At 41.3% G+C, this 27,287-nt stretch overlaps 2 protein-coding genes across 3 annotated transcripts in view; one reads left to right on the top strand and one right to left on the bottom strand.

Annotated features, from left to right (window-relative positions):
• The window catches only part of LOC310866892 (sperm-associated antigen 7 homolog), a 40,856-nt gene extending 39,265 nt beyond the window's left edge, over positions 1-1,591 (bottom strand). For both annotated transcript variants that reach the window (XM_083776689.1, XM_083776688.1), the window contains exon 1: positions 1,468-1,591. In XM_083776689.1, coding sequence (XP_083632815.1) covers positions 1,468-1,552 — 85 coding nt within the window. In that variant the 5' untranslated portion in view covers positions 1,553-1,591. The remainder of the gene's footprint in view (positions 1-1,467) is intronic.
• Positions 1,592-7,846: 6,255 nt separating this feature from the next.
• defbl2 (defensin, beta-like 2) lies at positions 7,847-9,322 on the top strand (the record flags this gene model as incomplete). Its single annotated transcript, XM_083784587.1, has 3 exons — positions 7,847-7,890; positions 8,477-8,591; positions 9,301-9,322. The coding sequence occupies exons 1-3, from the start codon at positions 7,869-7,871 to the stop codon at positions 9,320-9,322; spliced, it is 159 nt and encodes a 52-aa protein (XP_083640713.1). The 5' UTR covers positions 7,847-7,868.
• Between the last annotated feature and the right edge of the window lie 17,965 nt (positions 9,323-27,287).

The raw sequence follows: 27,287 nt of genomic DNA, 5'->3' as shown, positions 1-27,287 counted from the left end.
CATTTAGTGGCAACATTAAACTTAAGAACGTAACATCAATCAGACACACATACATGGCTGAAAGGGATTATTAGACACATGCAGGACAAGTGCATTTAAGATGCTTCAGAAAGAAAACAATTTGTTATGATAACAGAGGGAGACTAGCTGGATGAATAGGAGACAATATCCTCCTGTTTGCCATCAGATACGTTTATTATTATTATTAACACAGCTGAAGAGAGCAGTATTTCAAATAAATAGTTTCCTCTCCATAACAATAATAAATAGTAACATTCTCTGGCAGTGCTTAGGCTACTACTCAAGTTGCACTGTTACTTTAAAAGCATCACTTACAGTGTTGCCAGATTCTGCGAGAGAAATAAGCAACCAAACCAGGACTATGAGCCCAAAAGGAGGGCTTGAAATTATTTTGGGGGGAAATGGTCATTTTGAATAGTTCTGAAACATTTTTAACAACATAAATCTTGTATTTTCAGATGGGGGGGGGGGGGGGGGGGTATGCGGATGACAATTGGGGGTCCTTGATTGTTTTTTGAAATGAAATGTGTGAGAACCACTTGTTTTAACAACATTTAGGAAACAAGCACCAAATAAGCAACTACACTTTATAAACAATAACCAACCAACTACACTTTATAAACAATAACCAACCAACTACACTTTATAAACAAAATAAGCAACTACACTTTATAAACTACACTTTATAAACAATAACCAAATACACTTTAGAAACAATAACCAAATACACTTTAGAAACAAAAAACAAGTACACTTTAGAAAAAATAAGCGACTACACTTTATAAACAATAACCAACTACACTTTATAAACAATAAGCAACTACACTCTATAAACAAAGAACTACACTTTATAAACAACTACACTTTATAAACAAAAGCAACTACACTTTATAAACAATAACCAACCAACTACAGTTTATAAACAAAATAAGCAACTACTTTATAAACTATAAGCAACTACACTTTAGAAACAATAAGCAACTACACTTTAGAAACAAGCCCAAAAATCCGCAACTAAAGTAACTTTGCATGGGGGGGGGGGTGGAAAACAGAGGGGGCCAAAGTCGCTTATAATAAGCAGACATGGCAACACTGCTCACTAGTTACAACTCCCTGGTACGACGGTGTCGCTCGTCCGCCCCCCAAAACTGAAAAGAACAGATCTACAAGCCCATCAACGCGTCACTTGCGACGCGTCGATAGCTTGTACATCTGTTCTTTTTTTTTAAGGCCCATACACGCCGTTGCCTTGATTGACAGGACGGCGGGCCAATGAGAATAGAGAAACACACAGGAGGAGGAGGGGGAAATGAACCCTCCTCGCTTTGCCCTTTTAAACAATAAACAACATGGACATGTTTCGCCGTTGTACTAAAACACCGCGGGGGTCGTGGATGGACGTGCGGGGGTCCGTCGCGGCGCTACGCGGTGTGAAAGGCTCAGTACCTTTCGCCTTTCGGCGGCTCTGCGCGTCGCCCACGGTCGGAGGTTTCTCCATGGAGTTCAGGATCGAGCCCAGGAGGTCCGCCATCTTGGAAGTAAATGAGACGAGAGCAGCGCGAGCGCTGTGTTTTGTTTTGTTTGGTTTAGTGACGTCGCTGCTGGGACCGGAAGTCGCGCTCTTCTTCGTCTTCGTCGCGCGTAAATGCGGGAAAGCCAAAGGTACCCCGCCGGTACCGCCACCTACCTTCATCTGTTTGAATTTAATACACAGACAGGGACACAATCCCTGTGAGCACACCAGGAGCTTCAGACGCGTGAACTTGAAGCTCAAGCTTTCTTCTTCGTGGGTTTTTTAGACAGCTGGTGGATGGAAAATAAGCTCCACCTCCGCGTCCGACGGACGCTACGGACAGTCTCAAATGGACGCGACGGACAGACTCAAATGGAAGCCGCGCACAAGCGTGAAAATGAAGCGCGTCACCCGGCAGTGATAGGCACTAGCCAATGGAACAGATGCAGCCTGCAGCCCGTCCACTGGGAGGAGTTATACTTGTAGTTGTCTTCTTTCACGCTGTCAAACGCCCCCTGGGAGGGAATTGTGAAGCCATGTCAAGGGATACAGGAAGACATCTGGGCAGTGGGCAGCTCGAACTGCTCGAAGTAACATTATGTCCAAATTATTAACAAAACATTGAAAAATCGTCTGAAGAAATAAAGTAAAGCATTGGTTCTCATGTTTGCTTCAGATCACCCCTGTAATCTTTTCATCCATGGCACCCCTGGCTGAATTACATTGTCATTTACTACTGTAACCCTGATCCATGACATTGAAAATAACTTTTTTTTATACTTTATAAAATAGCCCGTTCTCTTCATCATGTGCTGCCCTTCTCATCACCATTATCCATCTCCGTGGTGGTCTAGTGGTTAGGGTGCGGCGCTCTCACCGCCGCGGCCCGGGTTCGATTCCCGGTCAGGGAACACTGTTTTATGATGAATTCCTGTTCTGTTCTTTAACTATATAGAAGTGTCTATTTGTACGTCTTTAATGTTTTGATGAATTGAACAATGTGGACCCTGTTGTAAACAAGTGTAATGCTTAATTGGTTCGTCCACTCACAGTTAACAGTCTTTGTATTGAGTTTGTGCTTGAAATGTATTGTAATTCTGCAAACTGTTAATAAATATTTAAATCAATCAATCAAAAATCTCCTTCTCCTTCTCACCGCCGGGTGACACACGCTTGTCGGCAGCTTACATCTGACGCCGCGCGGAGGAGAGCGTCAGATGTAAGTTGTCCGTCCGCAAGTCGTCGGCGAAAACAAAACTAGTTTTAAAACTCCTCGGCCGGGAGGCGTACCCGGGTCCCCCGTTCCAAAGGCACGTAGGTTAACCAGTCGACTGTCGACTGACTCCATAGCCAAGTAGCAAGGCAGCAAGATATAGAGCCTACACTAGAATGCGCCTTTGTCTGTGTCAACATCTTGTCACTCAAACGTCCCTCTCACGCCCATTTCGCTAACGAAGAAATAGAGGACTACAGGCGTTTAAATAGGCTTCCGTGTGCGTCTCCTCTAGGAACCGCCCAAAGCCCCGGAAGGATTTAAAGTGAGACCTGACGCGACGGACAACTGAAGCTTTCACGCCTGCCAGTGTAGCCACAGCCAATGGAATCTAGAAAAGGTGTCCCCTCGCCTCGGGGCACATGCAGGAGGTCTCCATCTCCAGTCACCAGGCCAGGTCAGGTTGTGGCCTCCTGGTGGCGCTATATAATAGGTCAATGTGAATTGACCTTGTGTGAATTTATTGAACTTTATTAAGGGGGGGAAAAAGCACAGGAAAGTACAGTTCAATACAAGGATGAATCCAAGAAAGCCTAAGTATTAGCTTGTTTCCATTGGTGATCCGCATACTAGGGATGGGTCCGATTAATCGATTATCGTTAATAGGACCCAAAATCGATTATGAAAATTAATAATCGATAATCGTTTTTTTCCCCTTTTTTTCCCCTCTTTAAAAAAAAATGTAAATCTGTTGGAAAGGCAATATTGTCATCCAAACAGGACAGGGTTATAGGCCTACCAAAGTGTGCCTGGGATGTGTCTGTGTAGCTGCATGACTGAGAGGAGTGTGAGTGGAGATTGATTCCAATCAAGATACAGGTTTGGAGGATTTAGCAGGTGTTGGGAATTTACCTAATCAGGCCTAGGCTGGGGTTGCTATGGTGATCAATTGGATCAACAGTGGTCCAGGGACCACCAGTGGTCCTCATTTAAAAGATGGAGTTAGTAACCAAATGAACCCTTATTAACTCTCAAGAGTTACAATTATTGTTAATCAACTACATCAGGGGTTCCCAAACTTTTTTGACTTAGGTACCCCTTGGGGGGAAGATTTTTTTTACAGTACTCAATTCATCGAAAAACATCAATGACAGACAAATATACACAATACTATGCATAAACGAGTAGGAAACAGGTGTTGACTTTTTACTTTAAAAACAAACTTTTTACAAATGTTTCCATTGGGGTCCTTCATATTCAATTAATAATTTATCCCTTTAGCACCATTTGTATAATATTCGTACCACTGTACTGTTTTGCAAGGCCCTGGGTTGGAATCACCAGGGGAAGCGTAAGAGAGGGTGGCCTAAAAGAACATGCACCCATGGAGGCGGGACACTGAGGCATTCTGACCTGAGATCAGATTCATACGAGGTTTCCACTGGACACACACTGGTCTGATGAACCCATTCTGACCTGAGATCAGATTAAAAAAGTCAGTCGCTCGATTTTTCAAAAATAGCAGACCTACAAGCTCGTAGCGCGCCACTCGGTGGCGCGCTTTGAGCTTGTAGATCTGCTATTTTTCAATAGCTAAAGCACAACATGACGCTAACACCAAAATGGGTTCCCGTTCAGAACGGGTTAAGAGACAGTGAAGCTGGGGGGAGGCAAGGTTAATTAAAAGCGGTTAGGAAGCGAAGACCGTACAGTGGACTCCATGTTGCTCCCTGGAAGGACAGAAACAACATGCGCAATGGGCTATATGCAGCCAACACTTCCACGTTCAGCTTCCTTGGTCTCAATTGTGCATGTTTCTTTCCTTCCAGGGAGCAACATGGAGTCCACCGTGCGGTCTTCGCTTCCTGTCCTCTTTTAATAGTCCTTGGGGGAAGGCAGAAAGGACAGAGATAATCAGCTGGGGGGAGGCAGAAAGGACAGACAGTGAATCAGCTGGGGAGACCGATATCCGATCTCCGATTATTTGCAGGGCTATATCTGCCGATACCAATTCTGACCAATTCCGATATTATACAGAGGACCACAATGGAAACAAGCCTAGGCCCTATAGGGGCTTGGCCCAAAGCCTGTTAATAAAGTATTCAATCAATCAATACATAGCCTATACTCTTTTCCAAGTGTCTGTTTTCACAACGGAATGACTACTGAATGAGATGAGTACACAAATTAAAGGTATATTCAGTGATTTCACTTAATTCAAATATCACTTATTTTTTTGTTTTGTTGTGATAATCCTCTCTACTATAGAGTGTGCTGACCATATAAGGAGTTCCTCCCTGTCCCCAGTTAACCCCTGGGGGTCAAAAAACCTTAGGTTTCGTTTTTGGCTCTGTATCCTGATTGGATGAAAGGCTTAGGTCCCAGCCAAAAACGAAACCTAAGGTTTTTTGAGTGAAATCACTGAATATACCTTTAAATGTAGAAAAATAAATGTTTATTTTTTAGATTTGACATATTTCATTTGGCTTTTGTTCTAGACTAGAGGTACTAGAAACCTTTGAGTTATATTGAACTCTCTGATGAATTCTTACATTTTTCATCTTTCATTTGTTATGCTGGTGAAAAACGATTAAAATAATCGGGATTATTTTGAGACCGTTTCGATAGCGATATGGCATTTTTATGGCCGATTCCGATTATGCTACTGATTATATCCTGCATCCCTAAAAAAAAAGAAGTCCTGGAGACTTGTTTCCATTGTTGTCTTATGTAGTCTAACTATCTGTTTTCTAGTTCTCTTTCCAGGCTATCGCAGCTTTAGATACCTTTATTGGTGTTGCTATAACAAGTAGGCACATTTACTTTTTAGGACTAGCAAGCCTGCTGTTTCTATTAGCTTGGATTCCCCATCGATGATGTCACTGGTTTGGATTTCTGAACTGCCCCACAGCCCTCCTATGAGACACAGACAGAGTAGGAAAAAATGGTGCCATTCTATCATGATTATTAGTGAGGACCTATGAAGATAGGTTGAAAAGTGTGAAGTGGTCATTAAAAATACTGTTAAGTGTTAATACCTCTGATAGTAGGTTAATCAGTGCTGTGGACAGGTTTTGGGCAATGGGGCCAGTGACTACCTAGATGGGGCCTTTGGCCACAAGGCTGATCAACTAAAATGTATAGAAAGAATGTATAAAATATACAGTCTATATACAGTAAAACATTTTTACTGCCAAACCACCTGTTTTTTGTCACTGATGTTTTTGTGTGTGGGTGCAGCAGAGGTGAAAGCCCAAAGCCACATTTAACGATAAAGTTTACCGTGACCTTGGAAATAAATGAGGATGGAAGCAGAACAGATTAGGAGCAAAGCCAGGATATAGCCCAGCACACTGGGCTAGAGCTGAGCCAAAAGGCTGTCAGACCTTTTATCACATTTATATCATATTTATTTATACAATAACCAGATATAATAAGTCTCTGGAACACCTTTCCCCTTCATATTCACTCTGCTCCTTCACTATAGAGGCCTTTACATATTTATTCAAGACTCATTTTCACTGTGGCCTTTTGACACAGTATGAATGTTTTTATAACTGTGTAATAATGCTGTTTTTAGGCCTTTTATTTCTGTTATACTCTTTCAATAGCTTCTTGTCTTAATCTCTCTTTCTTTGTCATCGTCGGTCTTGTTTCTGAGAACAACTACAAAATAAACAATAATATACATAAATAGGTAACCAAAATGCTGTGTATACCGTGAACGCGGCACTAGGGGGCACACTGTTCATATAAATGTGTCTGTGGTGTCCACTGTCTGTGCACAGCGTTTTTTTGGGTGGATGTTCAACAATAGCCCCATGATGCACATCAGAGCCGTGTGTAACTGTTTTGTGTGGGTTTGATTGTAGTTTGACAGCATCAGCACTATCACATGAACTATACTGTCATGTTCACATATACAGCGGGGGGAGTGAGAGAGAGACAGAGCCATAGGCCTGCTATACCTAGCTCATGGTGGTCACTCACTCTAAAAGCTCCTTCTGAAGCTGTACTCTGCAGCTGTATGTTTGTGTACAGCCTACAGGTTGTGGTCTGACTCTGAGACTATCACTGCTTTATATAGGAGTCCGTTGTGGTCTCTAGTGTGTTTGACTCTCTTCTTTTGATATTCCTGTAGCCTACTAAACTCCAACTGGCCATGCAGGGATAGGTGGTTGATGTAAGTACTGTATATTATAATATGTAACTTTTTTAAGGTGCAGGTTTTTTTTTCTTTCTTTTTTTCTTCTAACCTGGATATCTTTCCACGCCAGTCTCTTTTCTCTTCAAGGACAAATTCAGCCAATAAAAATCCATCTCTCCAGCTCTTTACTAAACAGAAAATATACATTTCCAGGTGAGGGATACAAATGTCATCCATTCAGGAGAAAGTACAGAGAATACAGGCTAAACAAACCCATGAAATTGTAAATGATGGAGGAAAAAAAAGAAAAGCAAAAAAAAAGAGCAGACACAACTGGAATTGGAACACTATCAATATAAGGTGGGGGGGAAAATTGGTGTTTTTCTTTCCTAATAGGATGAAATTGGTCACCATTAAGGTATTTTCTGTTTTCTTTAAAGAGCTTGAGACATGGTGTATGACCACTGTTCCAGAGAAAATACAGCAATTACATCACAATATCAGAGCATTTTTAACCTTTGTAACAATTGTCTTTCTTTTAACCAAACAAACATCACCGTACAGCACCGTTAATAGCTCCGTTAAAAAATAAAAACAAATAAGTAGGCCTACACAAACCAACTTCTTCAAGAGGTCGGGGGCGTTGTCACGGTGCAAAACCTCAGCACCAGGTTGGGGGCTTCTTCATCTCTTTCTCTTCCTCCTGTAGTTCAGAGTGTTAAAAAAACATGACTGTGTTGTTGTGATCTGGACAGAGCGCTATAGAGAGGAGGGAGAGTACGTTGGTGTGGTGTGGGACGGGACAGGGGGACTCCACCCCCGGTGGGACGACGTGTTGGTTGTTGAAATGCTGTATAAATGCAGGGTCAGCCCCCTGGCAGCCACACTGTCTGATGAGAACAACTTAGTGGCACCAAAACAACGTTATCATGAAGGCTTTCCAGAGCTTGGTGGTCCTTGTGGTCGTTCTGGTGATGCTCTCGCCACCTGGGGAGGGTAAGCATTAAGCCGAGCAGTGTGTGTACTGTACACTACACACACTCACTTTTCTTACTGTACTGTGTGTGTGTGTGTGTGTGTGTGTGTGCTATAATAAGGTCACAGGAAGAGTGGGCACTAAAAGAATAGAGCGGGGTCCTTGATGTAAAAATTGTAATTTCTTTTTCTTAAGTAGCCCAATGTAAAGTAGCCTATACACGGTTAGAACTTGTTTGAAGTTGAACAATTGAGGGCCTAATATTGCTACAAAATATTTATTCAATCATTTTTGGCATACATAAGAGGTTTCAGGATGCATTTAGGAAGATGCTGAATCATGTTGAGATTAATATGTATACTTTACTCAGACAGTTTCTTTCAATTATATATGTTTTTCTTTTACATTTTGGACAAAAGTAGAGAATTTTTGATCAAGGTGCCAACTCTTCTTGTGTCCAAATCATTGTATAGAAAAGATGGACATATTCCATTGCGTACACTGTGGGGATGTTGTGGCATTCAGCAAAGTTATGAAAATATGCAAAATGGCCATGAAGTTATTAGTCGCGTTCAAATGGGCTAAACCGTGTTCTTGTCTCCCCAGCCAATAACGATACGGAGATGCAGTACTGGACATGTGGATATAGAGGACTTTGCAGACGGTTCTGTTACTCCCAAGAATACATCGTTGGTCACCATGGCTGTCCTCGCAGATACAGGTATAGGATACATCGTTAGTCACCATGGCGGTAGATATCGATAGATCAAATAAAAGAATGCTTGTCAAAGTACAGTTGACGTACATCCAGTGTAGAAAGACTATACATTATATATATGTTGGGTAGAGTTGAAAGGAAAAGCAGGGAGTACAGTAAAGTACGGTATTACAAACTTTGAGATACACCCGAACCGGGACCCTTTTAACCACATGAAACCAACCGAGAACAGCGCTTGTCGATCTGCTATTTCCACCAGTTTGGACTATTTCTTTGACATTTCCATTCTTATTTTCACCTGGTGATTTAATCAGGATGAGGTGGAATTATCTTAGACTGGACACGCGTTCTTCGTGGGAAAAAACGGCGGTAAAACGGCGCTAGAAATCCGAAATCACCTTTAATGTTAGCTTTCAAAAGAACAGGATAAAACAACCATGCAAGAATTATTGTTTTAACCGTGATCCGTGATCTGTATAATACAAAATTGTCATTATACGGATCTTTTCTTCGAGGGTCGGGAGAACCCAGCTTTGAAAGCGGGACGATCCCAGGGCCAAACCCAGACGTCTGCTCAGTGGTCAGTCTGTCTGGTTAGTGGTCAGTCTGTCTGGTTAGTGGTCAGTCTGTCTGGTCAGTGGTCAGTCTGTCTGGTTTAGTGGTCAGTCTGTCTGGTCACTGTAACTTTAGGTCGTGTTCATTTTATTTGCAGGTGCTGTGCTGTGAGGTTTTAGCACTTCCACATCACCGGAGGAGGAAGAAGGATGGAGCTTCTCTGAGCTAAAAGGATCGAGTGGACGACTCTCCCATCGCTCCAACGCAGCCAGCTGGGACCATAGGAGGACCGTATAGGATATATAGACTTTGTTCAAATCAAAAATCTGTACAATTTGTTTGGGGATTCTTGGAAATGCTGTGAAATATGAATGTCTGGACTTACTTTTCTTTACAGACCGTGATAAAAGGTTAGATGTTTAGTTTTTCTACTCATTGTGTTTTTTTCATACTGCCAACTGATTTATTCTTTTAAAAAAAACGAACATAAAAAAAATATCGACCGCTTCACTCCCATCAAAATTATGTTTTGTTTAATGCAAAGATGTCGGCTTTGCACCCCGAAATGAATTGTTGTCAATAAATGCATGCAAATAAGCCCATGTTTGTTCCTATTCTTTGTTTGTTTGTTTGCATTTTACCTGCTGCCCTTATTTCATTAGATATTTTACCGTTATGAAATCAATTCTTATCAAACTGCTGTACTAAATATAGGAAGCAGAGGAAGTTCAATATTAACCCATTGAGACCTAAGTTCGAGTCTACTCATGACAGTTTTCAGAAAAACCTATGTTTCTATATCAGTGATTCTCAAACTATTTCATGTCAAAAACCTATGTTTCTATATCAGTGATTCTCAAACTATTTCATGTCAAGGACGCCCAGAAATTATATGTAATTGGCCGCCGACCCCCATCAGAAAATATGTTGTTCCAACGACCCCCCAGAAGAAAAGATTTGAGTTAAAAAGAATATATTCACATTCAAGATTTCATTCGAAGATTTGTCATTTGTGCCACATTTTCACGATTCTTTCAAAAAGTATAACATAATGCTTAGTTGCTATAGTGTTTGTTCAATAACAGGATTATCCCCATATCTGTAGCTGTTTAGTAAACAGGGAATACATTTTTAGGTCAGGATACCAAGTTCATCCAATCAGGATAGAGAACTCCTACAGAAAGAATACAGGATTATTAACACGTGAAACTGGAAGTGATGTCACAAAACAGCAAAACAACAACAACAAAAATATGAGATTTGTAACACGTTGTAGCTGATAAATGGGTCCTCTCTCCCGATTGGATGAAATTGGTGTCCCACACAGACTCTGTTCCAGCTCTTTCTGTGTAAAGAGCTGGAAGAAATTGGGGGAAACCAACCCATTAATGAATAAAACAAACAAACACTCAGTGGAATAATTGATGACAAAAGTTTTCACTTAAAACAAAAAATGCCTTTTGTTTTAACCAAAAACATATCACTTACTGTAAACGGCACCTATAGCCAAGCAACACATGATTATACATACATGTTTGCTTGGCTATAGGGGCGAAAATACGGTTTCCCATCAGATGGATGACAAATTCAACCACTATAGCCTACAGCTGAACTAACCTGCACATTAGAAATGGTAGAATGTATGTATTAAATGAACGAGCAAACGACCTTTTCAGTGAACTGCCCCTGTAAGTGCTTGCTTTCATTCCATGACTATTTGCCACTATGGATGGCGTTTGGCCTGGGTGTTGTAAACGTGCAGGCATGCAGCAATGCTGTCTGGGGTTTAGCGTAGCATGCGGCGCATCGCTCACCAATGGGACACAATATGCCGGTCAAGTGACTGACCCACATAGCTGGGGATGGAATGGAAGCTTTTGTGAATGAAGTGCTGCTATCTGTCTCATCTAGTGTTTATGTTCTCTCACACCAGCTATCGCCTCTTTGTGGCTCCGGGACCGGACAACAGCTCAGCCTGCGTTTGGGGATATGGTCAGTTTACGTCACTGACCAGTGACCACACATAGTCACACACACACACACACACACACACACACACACACACACACACACACACAACATACCATAATATGACAGGGTTCCAGCCAATTTAACTGTTACAGATAAAATGATTTAGTTATGTGTGACTTCAATATTCATCAATAAGAGGGCCAGGCCTATGTGTGTAAAGCAAAGCAAAGCAAAGCAAAGGTACCATGTTTACCCAGGGTAACTATACTAAGCTCAAGAACTTGTTTACAGCCAGGCCCTGCTCATAGAACATTTCATGGTAGGGGTTCAATGCCTTGCTCAAGGGCACTTCAGCGGTGGTAATTTTTTTTATTTTTTTTATTTTTTATTTTATTTTTGCGGCTTACGCCTTTTATTGGTTTTATTTTGAAGGGACAGACAGTAGGCTGACAGGAAACGGGAGAGAGATGGGGGAAGACATGCAGTAAAGGCCGTGTCGGGCTCGGGAGTCGAACCCGCGGCACACTGCGACTGGATTACCAGTCGGGTGCCCAGACGGTTACGCCACCGCCTGGGCAGCGGTGGTAATTTTAACGTGCCGGTCCGGGGATACGAACTAGCGACATTCCGGTATCAAGAACGCTCCGCAAACCGTTCGGCCACCGCTGCCCCAGATGTGTGACATCATCATCATCATCATCATACCCAGAAGTTATGCGGGAATGCCTACTGAGTGGTATAAAAAACTACTTTCTGGCCTTAACAGCCCATACATCCAAACAGAAAAGTCCTATCTGATTGCATGAAATGACGTTGGACCATGTCGGTCTGAACCCCTCTCTATAACATTAATGATAGTTATTACACGGCTTGGTTGAATGCTTGATTCATGATTGGTCAATAGCTGAATTCAGCGGTGTGTTATTTATTGATAACAGACCGCTCCGCTCTATTATCAGCCCGCTGCCTAATCAAAGCCACAGAGCACCTGGCTGCGCTGCTTGGATTTGATACCATATCCAACGTGACAGCCATGTAAACAAACACTGAAGAAAACACACAATGATTTGTTTTTTTAAGCGAGAAATAAGACGATGCAGTAACCCGGCGAAAATGGATTCCATTTGGTCAACACTCACTTCCTTGTTTTTTTCCGAGGAGGCTGTGCTTCAGCTGGGCCCACGGCCAGCTCAACGCTTATGGAACAAGCAAGGAAATACCTCGTTCTGTTGTTACTTTTGGGTCAATGTATTCATTTATTAATAGCTGTGTAATAACTAATAAGTGGGATAATGTAGGACACGCCGTTAGTCGTTTAGAAATAATGCACTTCAGGATGATTAAAACACCTCGACTTCGTCTGTGTTTAAACAATCCTGTCCGTCATGATTTCTCAACCGTCGTACATTATCCCTCATGGACAGTTGGATGTTTTGGATTTAGTTGTTAACAAAAATGTACATTTGTAACCCTGTTAGTTACAGTATAGAACACACACTCAGTCGCCAAAGGCAGCACAGCAGTTACGATACAGTCACGGGGCAAGAAAACTGTTACTGTAAGTTAAGTGTTACATAAAATTAGAGTTCTGAACTCTAGTTTAAAACTCTAAAACTCACTACGTATGGTAGTTATAATTTCCTGCTCTGATGACCTCGTTTTTGCATAGTAGGTCTACTGTATATTTGTATTGTATGCAGTGGTGGAAAAAGTACTCAATTGTAAAAGTTTAAAGTACGGAATTGATAATGTACTTGAGTAAAAGTACAAAAGTATCGGCATCAAAATGTATATTTAAAGTACTAAAATTTTAAGTATTCAGTTCAAAATGTGTAGAAAATCTATTGAAAATAGCAGATCAACAAGCTCTCAATGCGTTGCGTTGAGCTTGTAGATCGGCTATTTTCGAATGGCCGAAATGTATAGGGTTGAAGTGGTTAATGTATGTTTTCTAATCAAATTTTAAAATCGCCAAAGTAACTAAAGTTTTCAAATAATTGTACTGAAGTAAAAGTACAAATTGTGGCTCTGAGATGTAGTAGAAGTAAAAGTACTGACATTTGGAAATACTCAAGTAAAGTACAAATACCTAAAAAAATTACTTAAGTACAGTACTTGAGTAAAAGCACTTACTTACTTTCCACCACTGATTGTATGTCATTAAATGTTTAAATGAATTGAGTATAAAGTATAGTGTTGCCAAGTTTGCTATAGCAACACAAATCTCCCGTATACAGTGTGTTGTGAAGGTAGTGCAAAAAAACCTCCCCGGTGAAGATGGACCCTGATTTGGGGCTTATTTTGGTGTGATGGAGGTTAAAAGGCACGTCCGTGGCTGTCAACAGTAAACACGGGCCTGTGCATTGTGCTCCGCATTGTCATCCTGGGTGAATCTTTGTACTATTCAGTGAGCCAGTGAGCCACAGCCACCAGCGAGGCTGGAGGCCACAATGGAGCAAAAACCTCCCACTAAAATGTGTTTACATCAGGCTTCACACAGATCTTCACTGTCTGTCTGTCTGCTGCTGCTATATATCACAAACACAGACAGGGAAAAACACCTACAAAAAAAACAAAACCCCAGTGGGTTCCCAAACATGTTCATGTCAAGGTCGACCCGTCCCGAAACTGATATATTAATTTGGCCGCGGACGGTGCAGGACTCCCATATCTATCCCCGCCCGCCCCTCTCCAATGAGAGCGTTATGTTGTAATTGAACATTTTCAAAAAAACGTATTCAAAATCTTTTAGAATTTTTCAAGAAAGAAAGAAAGATAGTACTAGCAGAAGAGTTATTTGCAGGCGAGTTCTCTGCAAATGTTGGACTATAGTGTAGAGAAAAGAATTTACCTCCATGATAATTAAGGGCCCAAACGGTCTGAAAACCTTATGTGAAATCAAAGCTGTAACAAGTGGTTCTCTCTCAAACATGTTCATGTCAACCCATTCTGACCTGAGATCAGATTCATACGAGGTTTCCACTGGACACACACTGGTCTGATTAACCCATTCTGACCTGAGATCAGATTCTAAAAATGTCAGTCGTTCTTCGATTTTTCAAAAAATAGCAGACCTACAAGCTCGTATCGCGCCACTCGGTGGCGCGATATGAGCTTGTAGATCTGCTATTTTTCAATAGCTAAAGCATAACATGATGCCAATACCAAAATGGGTGCCCGGTCAGAATGGGTTAAGGACTCTCAAACTGACATGTATTGCTACGGACCTCCGTCTGAAAATACTTTGAGCGAGGCAGGGAACCTTTTAACCTTTTAGCTGCTTAGGTTGTCCACAGAATGTTTTAACTGTTTTTATTCTTATTTTTCTTTTAAATATTTCTGCATGTAGCACTATGAGATTTGCTTCAAATGTAAAGTGCGTTATAAATAAAATGTATTATTATTATTATTATTATTATTAAGCTTGCAGCAGTGAGCTTGTAGTGTAGACCTGCTATTTTTACTAGTTTGGGTCTCTCAGGCAAACTATCTACCTTCTCTTTAGGGTCCCTCACACCGGCTAACAAAGGTTTGGGCTACCACCAGTCCACCACTGCCATAGTATAACATGGATACCACCAGCCCACCACTGCCATAGCATAACATGGATACCACCAGTCCACCACTGCCATAGTATAACATGGATACCACCAGTCCACCACTGCCATAGCATAACATGGATACCACCAGTCCACCACTGCCATAGCATAACATGGATACCACCAGTCCACCACTGCCATAGCATAACATGGATACCACCAGTCCACCACTGCCATAGCATAACATGGATACCACCAGTCCACCACTGCCATAGCATAACATGGATACCACCAGTCCACCACTGCCATAGCATAACATGGATACCACCAGTCCACCACTGCCATAGCATAATATGGATACCACCAGTCCACCACTGCCATAGCATAACATGGATACCACCAGTCCACCACTGCCATAACATAATACCACCAGTCCACCACTGGGATACCACCAGTCCACCACTGCCATAGCATGATATGGATACCACCAGTCCACCACTGCCATAGCATAACATGGAAACAAATCCACAACTCTGTGAAATGTGTTTCACGGCAAAACATGACTGGCTTATAGTCCTTGTATAGTGGAGGAGAACATGACTAAAACATGACTGGCTTATAGTCCTTGTATAGTGGAGGAGAACATGACAAGAACATGACTGGCTTATAGTCCTTGTATAGTGGAGGAGAACATGACTAAAACATGACTGGCTTATTATAGTCCTTGTATAGTGGAGGAGAACATGACTAAAACATGACTAAACATGACTGGCTTATAGTCCTTGTATAGTGGAGGAGGACATGACTAAAACATGACTGGCTTATAGTCCTTGTATAGTGGAGGAGAACATGACTAAAACATGACTGGCTTATAGTCCTTGTATAGTGGAGGAGAACATGACTAAAACATGACTAGAACATGACTGGCTTATAGTCCTTGTATAGTGGAGGAGAACATGACTAAAACATGACTGGCTTATTATAGTCCTTGTATAGTGGAGGAGAACATGACTAAAACATGACTGGCTTATTATAGTCCTTGTATAGTGGAGGAGAACATGACTAAAACATGACTGTCTTATTATAGTCCTTGTATAGTGGAGGAGAACATGACTAAAACATGAATGGCTTATTATAGTCCTTGTATAGTGGAGGAGAACATGACTGGCTTATAGTCCTTGTATAGTGGAGGAGAACATGACTAAAACATGACTAAAACATGACTGGCTTATTATAGTCCTTGTATAGTGGAGGAGAACATGACTAGAACATGACTAAAACATGACTGGCTTATTATAGTCCTTGTATAGTGGAGGAGAACATGACTAAAACATGACTAAAACATGACTGGCTTATAGTCCTTGTATAGTGGAGGAGAACATGACTAAAACATGACTGGCGTATTATAGTCCTTGTATAGTGGAGGAGAACATGACTAAAACATGACTGGCTTATTATAGTCCTTGTATAGTGGAGGAGAACATGACTAAAACAAGACTAAAACATGACTGGCTTATAGTCCTTGTATAGTGGAGGAGAACATGACTAGAACATGACTGGCTTATTATAGTCCTTGTATAGTGGAGGAGAACATGACTAAAACAAGACTAAAACATGACTGGCTTATAGTCCTTGTATAGTGGAGGAGAACATGACTAAAACATGACTAAAACATGACTGGCTTATAGTCCTTGTATAGTGGAGGAGAACATGACTAAAACATGACTGGCTTATTATAGTCCTTGTATAGTGGAGGAGAACATGACTAAAACATGACTGGCTTATTATAGTCCTTGTATAGTGGAGGAGAACATGACTAAAACATGACTGGCTTATTATAGTCCTTGTATAGTGGAGGAGAACATGACTAAAACATGACTGGCTTATAGTCCTTGTATAGTGGAGGAGAACATGACTAGAACATGACTAAAACATGACTGGCTTATTATAGTCCTTGTATATTGGAGGAGAACATGACTAGAACATGACTAAAACATGACTGGCTTATTATAGTCCTTGTATAGTGGAGGAGAACATGACTAGAACATGACTAAAACATGACTGGCTTATAGTCCTTGTATAGTGGAGGAGAACATGACTAAAACATGACTAAAACATGACTGGCTTATAGTCCTTGTATAGTGGAGGAGAACATGACTAAAACATGACTAAAACATGACTGGCTTATTATAGTCCTTGTATAGTGGAGGAGAACATGACTAGAACATGACTAAAACATGACTGGCTTATTATAGTCCTTGTATAGTGGAGGAGAACATGACTAGAACATGACTAAAACATGACTGGCTTATTATAGTCCTTGTATAGTGGAGGAGAACATGACTAGAACATGACTAAAACATGACTGGCTTATAGTCCTTGTATAGTGGAGGAGAACATGACTAAAACATGACTGGCTTATTATAGTCCTTGTATAGTGGAGGAGAACATGACTAGAAAATGACTGGCTTATAGTCCTTGTATAGTGGAGGAGAACATGACTAAAACATGACTAAAACATGACTGGCTTATAGTCCTTGTATAGTGGAGGAGAACATGACTAAAACATGACTAAAACATGACTGGCTTATAGTCCTTGTATAGTGGAGGAGAACATGACTAAAACATGACTAAAACATGACTAAAACATGACTGGCTTATAGTCCTTGTATAGTGGAGGAGAACATGACTAAAACATGACTGGCTTATTATAGTCCTTGTATAGTGGAGGAGAACATGACTAAAACATGACTAAAACATGACTAAAACATGACTGGCTTATAGTCCTTGTATAGTGGAGGAGAACATGACTAAAACATGACTAAAACATGACTGGCTTATTATAGTCCTTGTATAGTGGAGGAGAACATGACTAGAACATGACTAAAACATGACTGGCTTATTATAGTCCTTGTATAGTGGAGGAGAACATGACTAAAACATGACTAAAACATGACTGGCTTATAGTCCTTGTATAGTGGAGGAGAACATGACTAAAACATGACTAAAACATGACTGGCATATAGTCCTTGTATAGTGGAGGAGAACATGACTAGAACATGACTGGCTTATAGTCCTTGTATAGTGGAGGAGAACATGACTAAAACATGAATGGCTTATTATAGTCCTTGTATAGTGGAGGAGAACATGACTAAAACATGACTGGCTTATTATAGTCCTTGTATAGCGGAGGAGAACATGACTAGAACATGACTAGAACATGAATGGCTTATAGTCCTTGTATAGTGGAGGAGAACATGACTAAAACATGACTGGCTTATTATAGTCCTTGTATAGTGGAGGAGAACATGACTAAAACATGACTAAAACATGACTGGCTTATTATAGTCCTTGTATAGTGGAGGAGAACATGACTAAAACATGACTAAAACATGACTGGCATATAGTCCTTGTATAGTGGAGGAGAACATGACTAAAACATGACTGGCTTATAGTCCTTGTATAGTGGAGGAGAACATGACTAAAACATGACTAAAACATGACTGGCTTATAGTCCTTGTATAGTGGAGGAGAACATGACTAAAACATGACTGGCTTATAGTCCTTGTATAGTGGAGGAGAACATGACTAAAACATGACTGGCTTATTATAGTCCTTGTATAGTGGAGGAGAACATGACTAAAACATGACTAAAACATGACTGGCTTATAGTCCTTGTATAGTGGAGGAGAACATGACTAAAACATGACTAAAACATGACTGGCTTATAGTCCTTGTATAGTGGAGGAGAACATGACTAAAACATGACTGGCTTATAGTCCTTGTATAGTGGAGGAGAACATGACTAAAACATGACTAAAACATGACTGGCTTATTATAGTCCTTGTATAGTGAAGGAGAACATGACTAAAACATGACTGGCTTATAGTCCTTGTATAGTGGAGGAGAACATGACTGGCTTATAGTCCTTGTATAGTGAAGGAGAACATGACTAAAACATGACTAAAACATGACTGGCTTATAGTCCTTGTATAGTGAAGGAGAACATGACTAAAACATGACTGGCTTATAGTCCTTGTATAGTGGAGGAGAACATGACTAAAACATGACTGGCTTATTATAGTCCTTGTATAGTGGAGGAGAACATGACTAAAACATGACTGGCTTATAGTCCTTGTATAGTGAAGGAGAACATGACTAAAACATGACTGGCTTATAGTCCTTGTATAGTGGAGGAGAACATGACTAAAACATGACTGGCTTATAGTCCTTGTATAGTGGAGGAGAACATGACTAGAACATGACTAAAACATGACTGGCTTATAGTCCTTGTATAGTGGAGGAGAACATGACTAAAACATGACTGGCTTATAGTCCTTGTATAGTGGAGGAGAACATGACTAGAACATGACTAAAACATGACTGGCTTATAGTCCTTGTATAGTGGAGGAGAACATGACTAAAACATGACTGGCTTATAGTCCTTGTATAGTGGAGGAGAACATGACTAGAACATGACTAAAACATGACTGGCTTATAGTCCTTGTATAGTGGAGGAGAACATGACTAAAACATGACTGGCTTATAGTCCTTGTATAGTGGAGGAGAACATGACTAGAACATGACTGGCTTATAGTCCTTGTATAGTGGAGGAGAACATGACTAAAACATGACTGGCTTATAGTCCTTGTATAGTGGAGGAGAACATGACTAAAACATGACTGGCTTATTATAGTCCTTGTATAGTGGAGGAGAACATGACTAAAACATGACTGGCTTATAGTCCTTGTATAGTGGAGGAGAACATGACTAGAACATGACTAAAACATGACTGGCTTATAGTCCTTGTATAGTGGAGGAGAACATGACTAAAACATGACTGGCTTATAGTCCTTGTATAGTGGAGGAGAACATGACTAAAACATGACTGGCTTATTATAGTCCTTGTATAGTGGAGGAGAACATGACTAAAACATGACTGGCTTATAGTCCTTGTATAGTGGAGGAGAACATGACTAGAACATGAATGGCTTATATTCCTTGTATAGTGGAGGAGAACATGACTAAAACATGACTAAAACATGACTGGCATACAGTCCTTGTATAGTGGAGGAGAACATGACTAAAACATGACTGGCTTATAGTCCTTGTATAGTGGAGGAGAACATGACTAGAACATGACTGGCTTATAGTCCTTGTATAGTGGAGGAGAACATGACTAAAACATGACTGGCTTATAGTCCTTGTATAGTGGAGGAGAACATGACTAGAACATGACTGGCTTATAGTCCTTGTATAGTGGAGGAGAACATGACTAAAACATGACTGGCTTATAGTCCTTGTATAGTGGAGGAGAACATGACTAAAACATGACTGGCTTATTATAGTCCTTGTATAGTGGAGGAGAACATGACTAAAACATGACTGGCTTATAGTCCTTGTATAGTGGAGGAGAACATGACTAGAACATGACTAAAACATGACTGGCTTATAGTCCTTGTATAGTGGAGGAGAACATGACTAAAACATGACTGGCTTATAGTCCTTGTATAGTGGAGGAGAACATGACTAGAACATGACTAAAACATGACTGGCTTATAGTCCTTGTATAGTGGAGGAGAACATGACTAAAACATGACTGGCTTATAGTCCTTGTATAGTGGAGGAGAACATGACTAAAACATGACTGGCTTATTATAGTCCTTGTATAGTGGAGGAGAACATGACTAAAACATGACTGGCTTATAGTCCTTGTATAGTGGAGGAGAACATGACTAGAACATGAATGGCTTATATTCCTTGTATAGTGGAGGAGAACATGACTAAAACATGACTAAAACATGACTGGCATACAGTCCTTGTATAGTGGAGGAGAGACCACCAGAGAAACAGACACACACCTCTAATCAGTGTTGTTTTCGTCGACTAAAACTAAGATGAAAAATGTCCGTCGACTACTTTTTTTCACTGACGAAAACTAAACTAAATGAACACTAAGCTATGAGGGCTAAATATACACAAAAAGATGCATTATAAGTCCTTTTACATCTGAAAATAGATCGGCTATTTTCAGCAAGTGTAAATAGAAACAGTCATTACGACGGCATCAAGGCCCACCAAAACAAACTTTAGCCGACTAAATCACCTGTAGATTTAGTCGACTAAAATCCTATGATATTTAGTAGACTAAAACTAGACTAACACTAAGACATTCCAGGTGACTAAAACTAAATGAAAACTATTCAAGAGACTATGACTAAAACTAAAATCTAAATTTGCTGACAAAAACAACACTGCCTCTAATCCGAGTCTACTCCTTTTTGGACTTCCCGTTTCGGAGATACTCAACATAAGAAAATGAGCAGAGAAAATAATGCTTAATGCTTACTCATTTCGACCTGAGGCCGATTCTAAAAATAATGTTTTCTAAGTTCTCAATTTTCTGAAAAACCTCATGTTTCTATGTCAGTGGTGCTCAACCTTTTTCATGTCAAGGACCCCCAAAATTATCCCCCCCCCCCCCCCCCCCCCTCGTTTGCTCAGAAAGAATATATATTCAAACATTTGCGGCACATTTTCACGATTTAAAAAAAAGTATAACATAATGCTTAAAACACCAAAAGGGGTTCCCGTCCAGAATGGGTTAATAATAATAATTAAAAAATAATAATAATAAATAGTGAATTAAATATGTCTCTATCGTGAGCAATGGCAGACCAAGTCAACCCCACTACTTGAATCAAAGTATACTGTAGTGCAGGGGTCCGCAAACCTTTTTCACATCAAGTGCCATGTTTTCATTTTCGTGATAGTCAGTGTGCCATGGCCCATATATAATTACAATTATGACACATCAAAATTAAATACTCACAGCTGATTTTGATCGTCCATAGGATACACATAACAACCTTAGAAATATCTTCTTTCACATCAGGATCATTCAAACTCAATAACAATAACCCAATATCCCTCTCATGAGGGTAAAATGGCCAAATATTTCTCAACTTACATGTGACAGCCACCAGAGGGAGTCAGTGCAAGAGAGTATAGCTCCTCTGGTCTCTACCATACTGGTGCTCATTAACATGGTTATTGAGACAGATAGGAACCAAATGGACCCTTACAGATGTTTGTACTTAACAGCAGTAAAATAATGAATGGGTAAAATTAAACAAACTTGATTAGCAGCAACAGAACTTTATAAATGTATCTTTGAGCGAGATTAACTAAAACCACCCCTACACAGTTTCCATCATAATCTCCAGTAGTTCTCAACCTTCTCAGGCCTTCTTGGCCCCCCAAAATTAATCATATTTGAGCTGCACACGGACCCCCAGAACCCCCGACCTTGACAGTCCCCCAAAAATAATCATATAACAAATCATAACCCTAACAAGCACTTTGAAGGGATTACATTTACTTTGACTCGGCCCCACACAGATAAATATTGTGAAAGTACCAAATCTACAAGCTCACGCCTCGGGGAGCAACATCCTTTGGGATGGGAGGGGGGGAATTAAAAAACTTCAGTGCACTGTGCCTACACATGTTGCGACAGCAGGTCGCAACATGTGTAGGCACAATGCAAGGAATAAATGCATTCGCCATGTATCTGAAGGAAGTCTGATCCACTTAATCCACTGTTTTTCATTAAAACGTCTTTGTCCTACTGTCCATTTGGGATTGTGTTGAAGTCCAGCGCATTTTAGAGCTTCAATGCCGTGAGCCATGAAATGTTGCACAAACCTTGTGGTTGTCTTTTTTCCATTGTTAATATTGTATCTGTGTTGTCCCAGCCTTGTACCTATTGTTTTACCCGTTTCTCCGACATATTGTAAACCACATTTTTCACATGTGATTAAGTAAATGCAGTTGCTGGTTCTGGTTGTTATTTGTTGTTGGGGGGGGAGGGGGGGGAGGGGTCCTTCACATCACGTGAGAATGTCAATGACGTATTAGGAACAAAGCGTAGGAACGTGTATAAGAACATGTATAACAGGACTGAACAATTACTCCATAGAATGTTGTCTGAACATTAACCACAGTGTCAGATTACAACATACAACAATGTAACACAATGTTTGTTTGTTGTGTTTGTTTTCAGAGCTGGTTGAACTCAATGCATACTTTACTCTATAATAGTTCACTGTAACAGGATCGTGAAACCCAATAGGTCCGTTAATCTATGGAGTGCTGAAGTCCGTGACGTCATTGGCTCCATCCCCTATAGGTTCCCATGACAGGAAGCCATGCGTGATTTTTAACCCGCAGCACGGGTGAGTCTTAACCGGCCACGCTTGTCTGACTAACGGGGTGTCTATCTAGTCCAGTGGTTCCCAAAGTCCCAAAAGGGGGGTCCCCAGCTGATAGTTAGGAACCAAATGGACCCTTATGGGTCTGTAACTCTGAGAGCGTACAAATGGAACCAAATGGACCCTCATGGGTCTGTAACTCTGAGAGCATACAAATGGAACCAAATGGACCCTTATGGGTCTGTAACTCTGAGAGCGTACAAATGGAACCAAATGGACCCATTTGTACGCTCTCAGAGTTGGAATTAACATTGATTTTACAATAAAAAGAGAGATAAGAAATGCCATTAAATGGGGGGTCCGTAGACTAATGCATGTCAAACTGGGGGTCCTTGAAATTAAAGAGCCGCAAAAATCTTCTTATGGGGGTCCCTGGCATATCTCTTCAAATGGGGGTCCATGGGGCTAATTAGTGACTAACGGGATGTCTAAGCTTTCCCTCGCGCATAACAATCTGCACTTTGTGACTCACTCTATGAACTGTTGCTTAGCAACCATATCGTTTCCCACTTGGAGTAAAAAAAAGAAAAGGAATAGAAAGAAAATGCAACAGTTGCAATGGATGTGATCTTCACAACACAGTGGTTCTCATAGTGCGGTGCGGGGACTGCCAGGGGGTCCAAATGGACACTCGAGACTAGGGCTGTCGATTCGAGTTAGAATCGCGATTCTAATGCCGTCCGATTCAGAATCGATTCTCATTTTCCAAAAATCTTTTTTTTTTCTTGCACAAATGTACCTGTACCTGACAGGTACATTTGTGCAAAAAAAACCCAAAAAAACATGCACAGGTACTACCTGTGCATGCAATGCATTATGACCTGGGTTTCTGCATAGTGCATTTACTACCAGCTATAAGCTAAGCCTGCCAATTGTATTTATTTTACACCTGTTTTAATACTAATGTATTGTTCTGGTATTGAGTGAGAAGAGATTTTGTAACTTTTGTACTGGTTCAAATTTGTGCAAGCTAAATAAATTCTTACTCTTACTCTTGGATTTAACCTTTGTGTGTTTAAATCATTCAGTTGATAAAACCTTTACAATTATACAAGCTTTTTACTAAATGTACTCTGCTTTCATGCCAGAAGACTGGAGTAGATCATGCTAAAATTCTATTTAATTGTTTTTAATAAAAAATAAAAAAAACTGCTTTAGAATCGGGAAAAAATCTTTTTTGAATCGAGAATCGGAAAAATCGAAAAGATCGTTTTTGAATCGAATCGTCACACCAAGAATCGGAATCGAATCGAATCGTGGAACACCTAAAGATTCGCAGCCCTACTCGAGACCCTCTCTTGCTCGGCTGCATCTGCTTGTGGGACTTTTCCCCATGCACCGATTGCATTGGAATGTCCCACTTGCCGCTTGCAGGCTGCCTTTTACTCCACGGCATCTCCGATGGACCCATTCCTCACATGGACCCGTTCCTCACAGCCCTTGCACTGGAGAGAGTTAGCTTGTGCTCCCTCCTTCCCACATACTCCACTCCACTCCACGCTACTGACTGCGGTGTACAGGCTGTTGCCATCGGGCCGTCGTCTCGGTGCCCCCGTTGTCAAAAACAACAGATATAAGCACTCCTTTGTCCCTGCCTCGATTCGTGCAGTCAACGCTGCCAGTAACATGCACTTTTTCTGAATGTAGCCTTTCTTATTTTTTATCCTCGATTTTATACCTGCACGAGATGGTGTCTCATGTCTGTTGTTGTCCTGTATTGTTTGTATGTTTTAATCCATTCTGACCTGAGATCAGATTCATACAAGGTTTCCACTGGACACACACTGGTCTGATGAACCCATTCTGACCTGAGATCAGATTCTAAAAAATGTCAGTCGTTCTTCGATAAAAAAAAAAATAGCAGACCTACAAGCTCGTAGCGCGCCACCGAGTGGCGCGCTACGAGCTTGTGGAGCTTGTAGATCTGCTATTTTTTCAATAGCTAAAGCATAACATGATGCCGACACCAAAATGGGTTCCCGACTCCCGTTCAGAATGGGTTAAACCACTACTCTTGCTGTAAACCTAATTGCCCTTCTGGGACATTAATAAAGACCTTGAACCTTGTGTCACTCGCAGGCCATCGGTTTGGAAAGGGTTATTCTGACAGACAGACAGGCAACCAACAGGTGAGAACATGGTTTGCCTACTATATGCCTAGTACCACCGTGAGTTGTAAATAGACCTGCAGAGAAGGCATTTAAATGTCCTTTCAGTGGAAGGCTCGTAGGAGTTATGACTATAATCATCATAATCATCATAGGTCTGGTGACATCACTAGGTCATAGGTCTGGTGACATCACTAGGTCATAGGTCTGGTGACATCACTAGGACATATAGGTCTGGTGACATCACTAGGACATAGGTCTGGTGACATCACTAGGTCATAGGTCTGGTGACATCACTAGGTCATAGGTCTGGTGACATCACTAGGACATAGGTCTGGTGACATCACTAGGTCATAGGTCTGGTGACATCACTAAGACATAGGTCTGGTGACATCACTAGGTCATAGGTCTGGTGACATCACTAGGTCATAGGTCTGGTGACATCACTAGGTCATAGGTCTGGTGACATCACTAGGTCATAGGTCTGGTGACATCACTAGGTCATAGGTCTGGTGACATCACTAGGTCATAGGTCTGGTGACATCACTAAGACATAGGTCTGGTGACATCACTAAGACATAGGTCTGGTGACATCACTAGGTCATAGGTCTGGTGACATCACTAGGTCATAGGTCTGGTGACATCACTAGGTCATAGGTCTGGTGACATCACTAGGTCATAGGTCTGGTGACATCACTAGGTCATAGGTCTGGTGACATCACTAGGTCATAGGTCTGGTGACATCACTAAGACATAGGTCTGGTGACATCACTAGGTCATAGGCCTGGTGACATCACTAAGACATAGGTCTGGTGACATCACTAAGACATAGGTCTGGTGACATCACTAGGTCATAGGTCTGGTGACATCACTAGGTCATAGGTCTGGTGACATCACTAAGACATAGGTCTCGTGACATCACTAGGTCATAGGTCTGGTGACATCACTAAGACATAGGTCTGGTGACATCACTAAGACATAGGTCTGGTGACATCACTAGGTCATAGGTCTGGTGACATCACTAGGTCATAGGTCTGGTGACATCACTAGGTCATAGGTCTGGTGACATCACTAGGTCATAGGTCTGGTGACATCACTAGGTCATAGGTCTGGTGACATCACTAGGTCATAGGTCTGGTGACATCACTAAGACATAGGTCTGGTGACATCACTAGGTCATAGGTCTGGTGACATCACTAGGACATAGGTCTGGTGACATCACTAGGTCATAGGTCTGGTGACATCACTAGGATATAGGTCTCGTGACATCACTAGGTCATAGGTCTGGTGACATCACTAGGTCATAGGTCTCGTGACATCACTAGGACATAGGTCTGGTGACATCACTAGGTCATAGGTCTGGTGACATCACTAGGTCATAGGTCTGGTGACATCACTAGGACATAGGTCTGGTGACATCACTAGGACATAGGTCTGGTGACATCACTAGGACATAGGTCTGGTGACATCACTAGGTCATAGGTCTGGTGACATCACTAGGACATAGGTCTGGTGACATCACTAGGACATAGGTCTGGTGACATCACTAAGTCATAGGTCTGGTGACATCACTAGGTCATAGGTCTCGTGACATCACTAAGACATATAGGTCTCGTGACATCACTAGGTCATAGGTCTGGTGACATCACTAGGTCATAGGTCTGGTGACATCACTAGGACTTATAGGTCTGGTGACATCACTAGGACATAGGTCTGGTGACATCACTAGGTCATAGGTCTGGTGACATCACTAGGTCATAGGTCTGGTGACATCACTAGGACATAGGTCTGGTGACATCACTAGGTCATAGGTCTGGTGACATCACTAGGTCATAGGTCTGGTGACATCACTAGGTCATAGGTCTGGTGACATCACTAGGTCATAGGTCTGGTGACATCACTAGGTCATAGGTCTGGTGACATCACTAGGTCATAGGTCTGGTGACATCACTAGGTCATAGGTCTGGTGACATCACTAGGTCATAGGTCTGGTGACATCACTAGGACATAGGTCTGGTGACATCACTAAGACATAGGTCTGGTGACATCACTAGGTCATAGGTCTGGTGACATCACTAGGTCATAGGTCTGGTGACATCACTAGGACATATAGGTCTGGTGACATCACTAGGTCATAGGTCTGGTGACATCAATAGGACATAGGTCTGGTGACATCACTAAGACATATAGGTCTCGTGACATCACTAGGTCATAGGTCTCGTGACATCACTAGGTCATAGGTCTGGTGACATC

This window comes from Protomyctophum parallelum (genome assembly GCF_964188405.1).
Source record: "Protomyctophum parallelum genome assembly, chromosome: 1".
Taxonomy (NCBI): Eukaryota; Metazoa; Chordata; class Actinopteri; order Myctophiformes; family Myctophidae; genus Protomyctophum; species Protomyctophum parallelum.
This window is presented reverse-complemented; position numbering and strand designations above follow the sequence as displayed.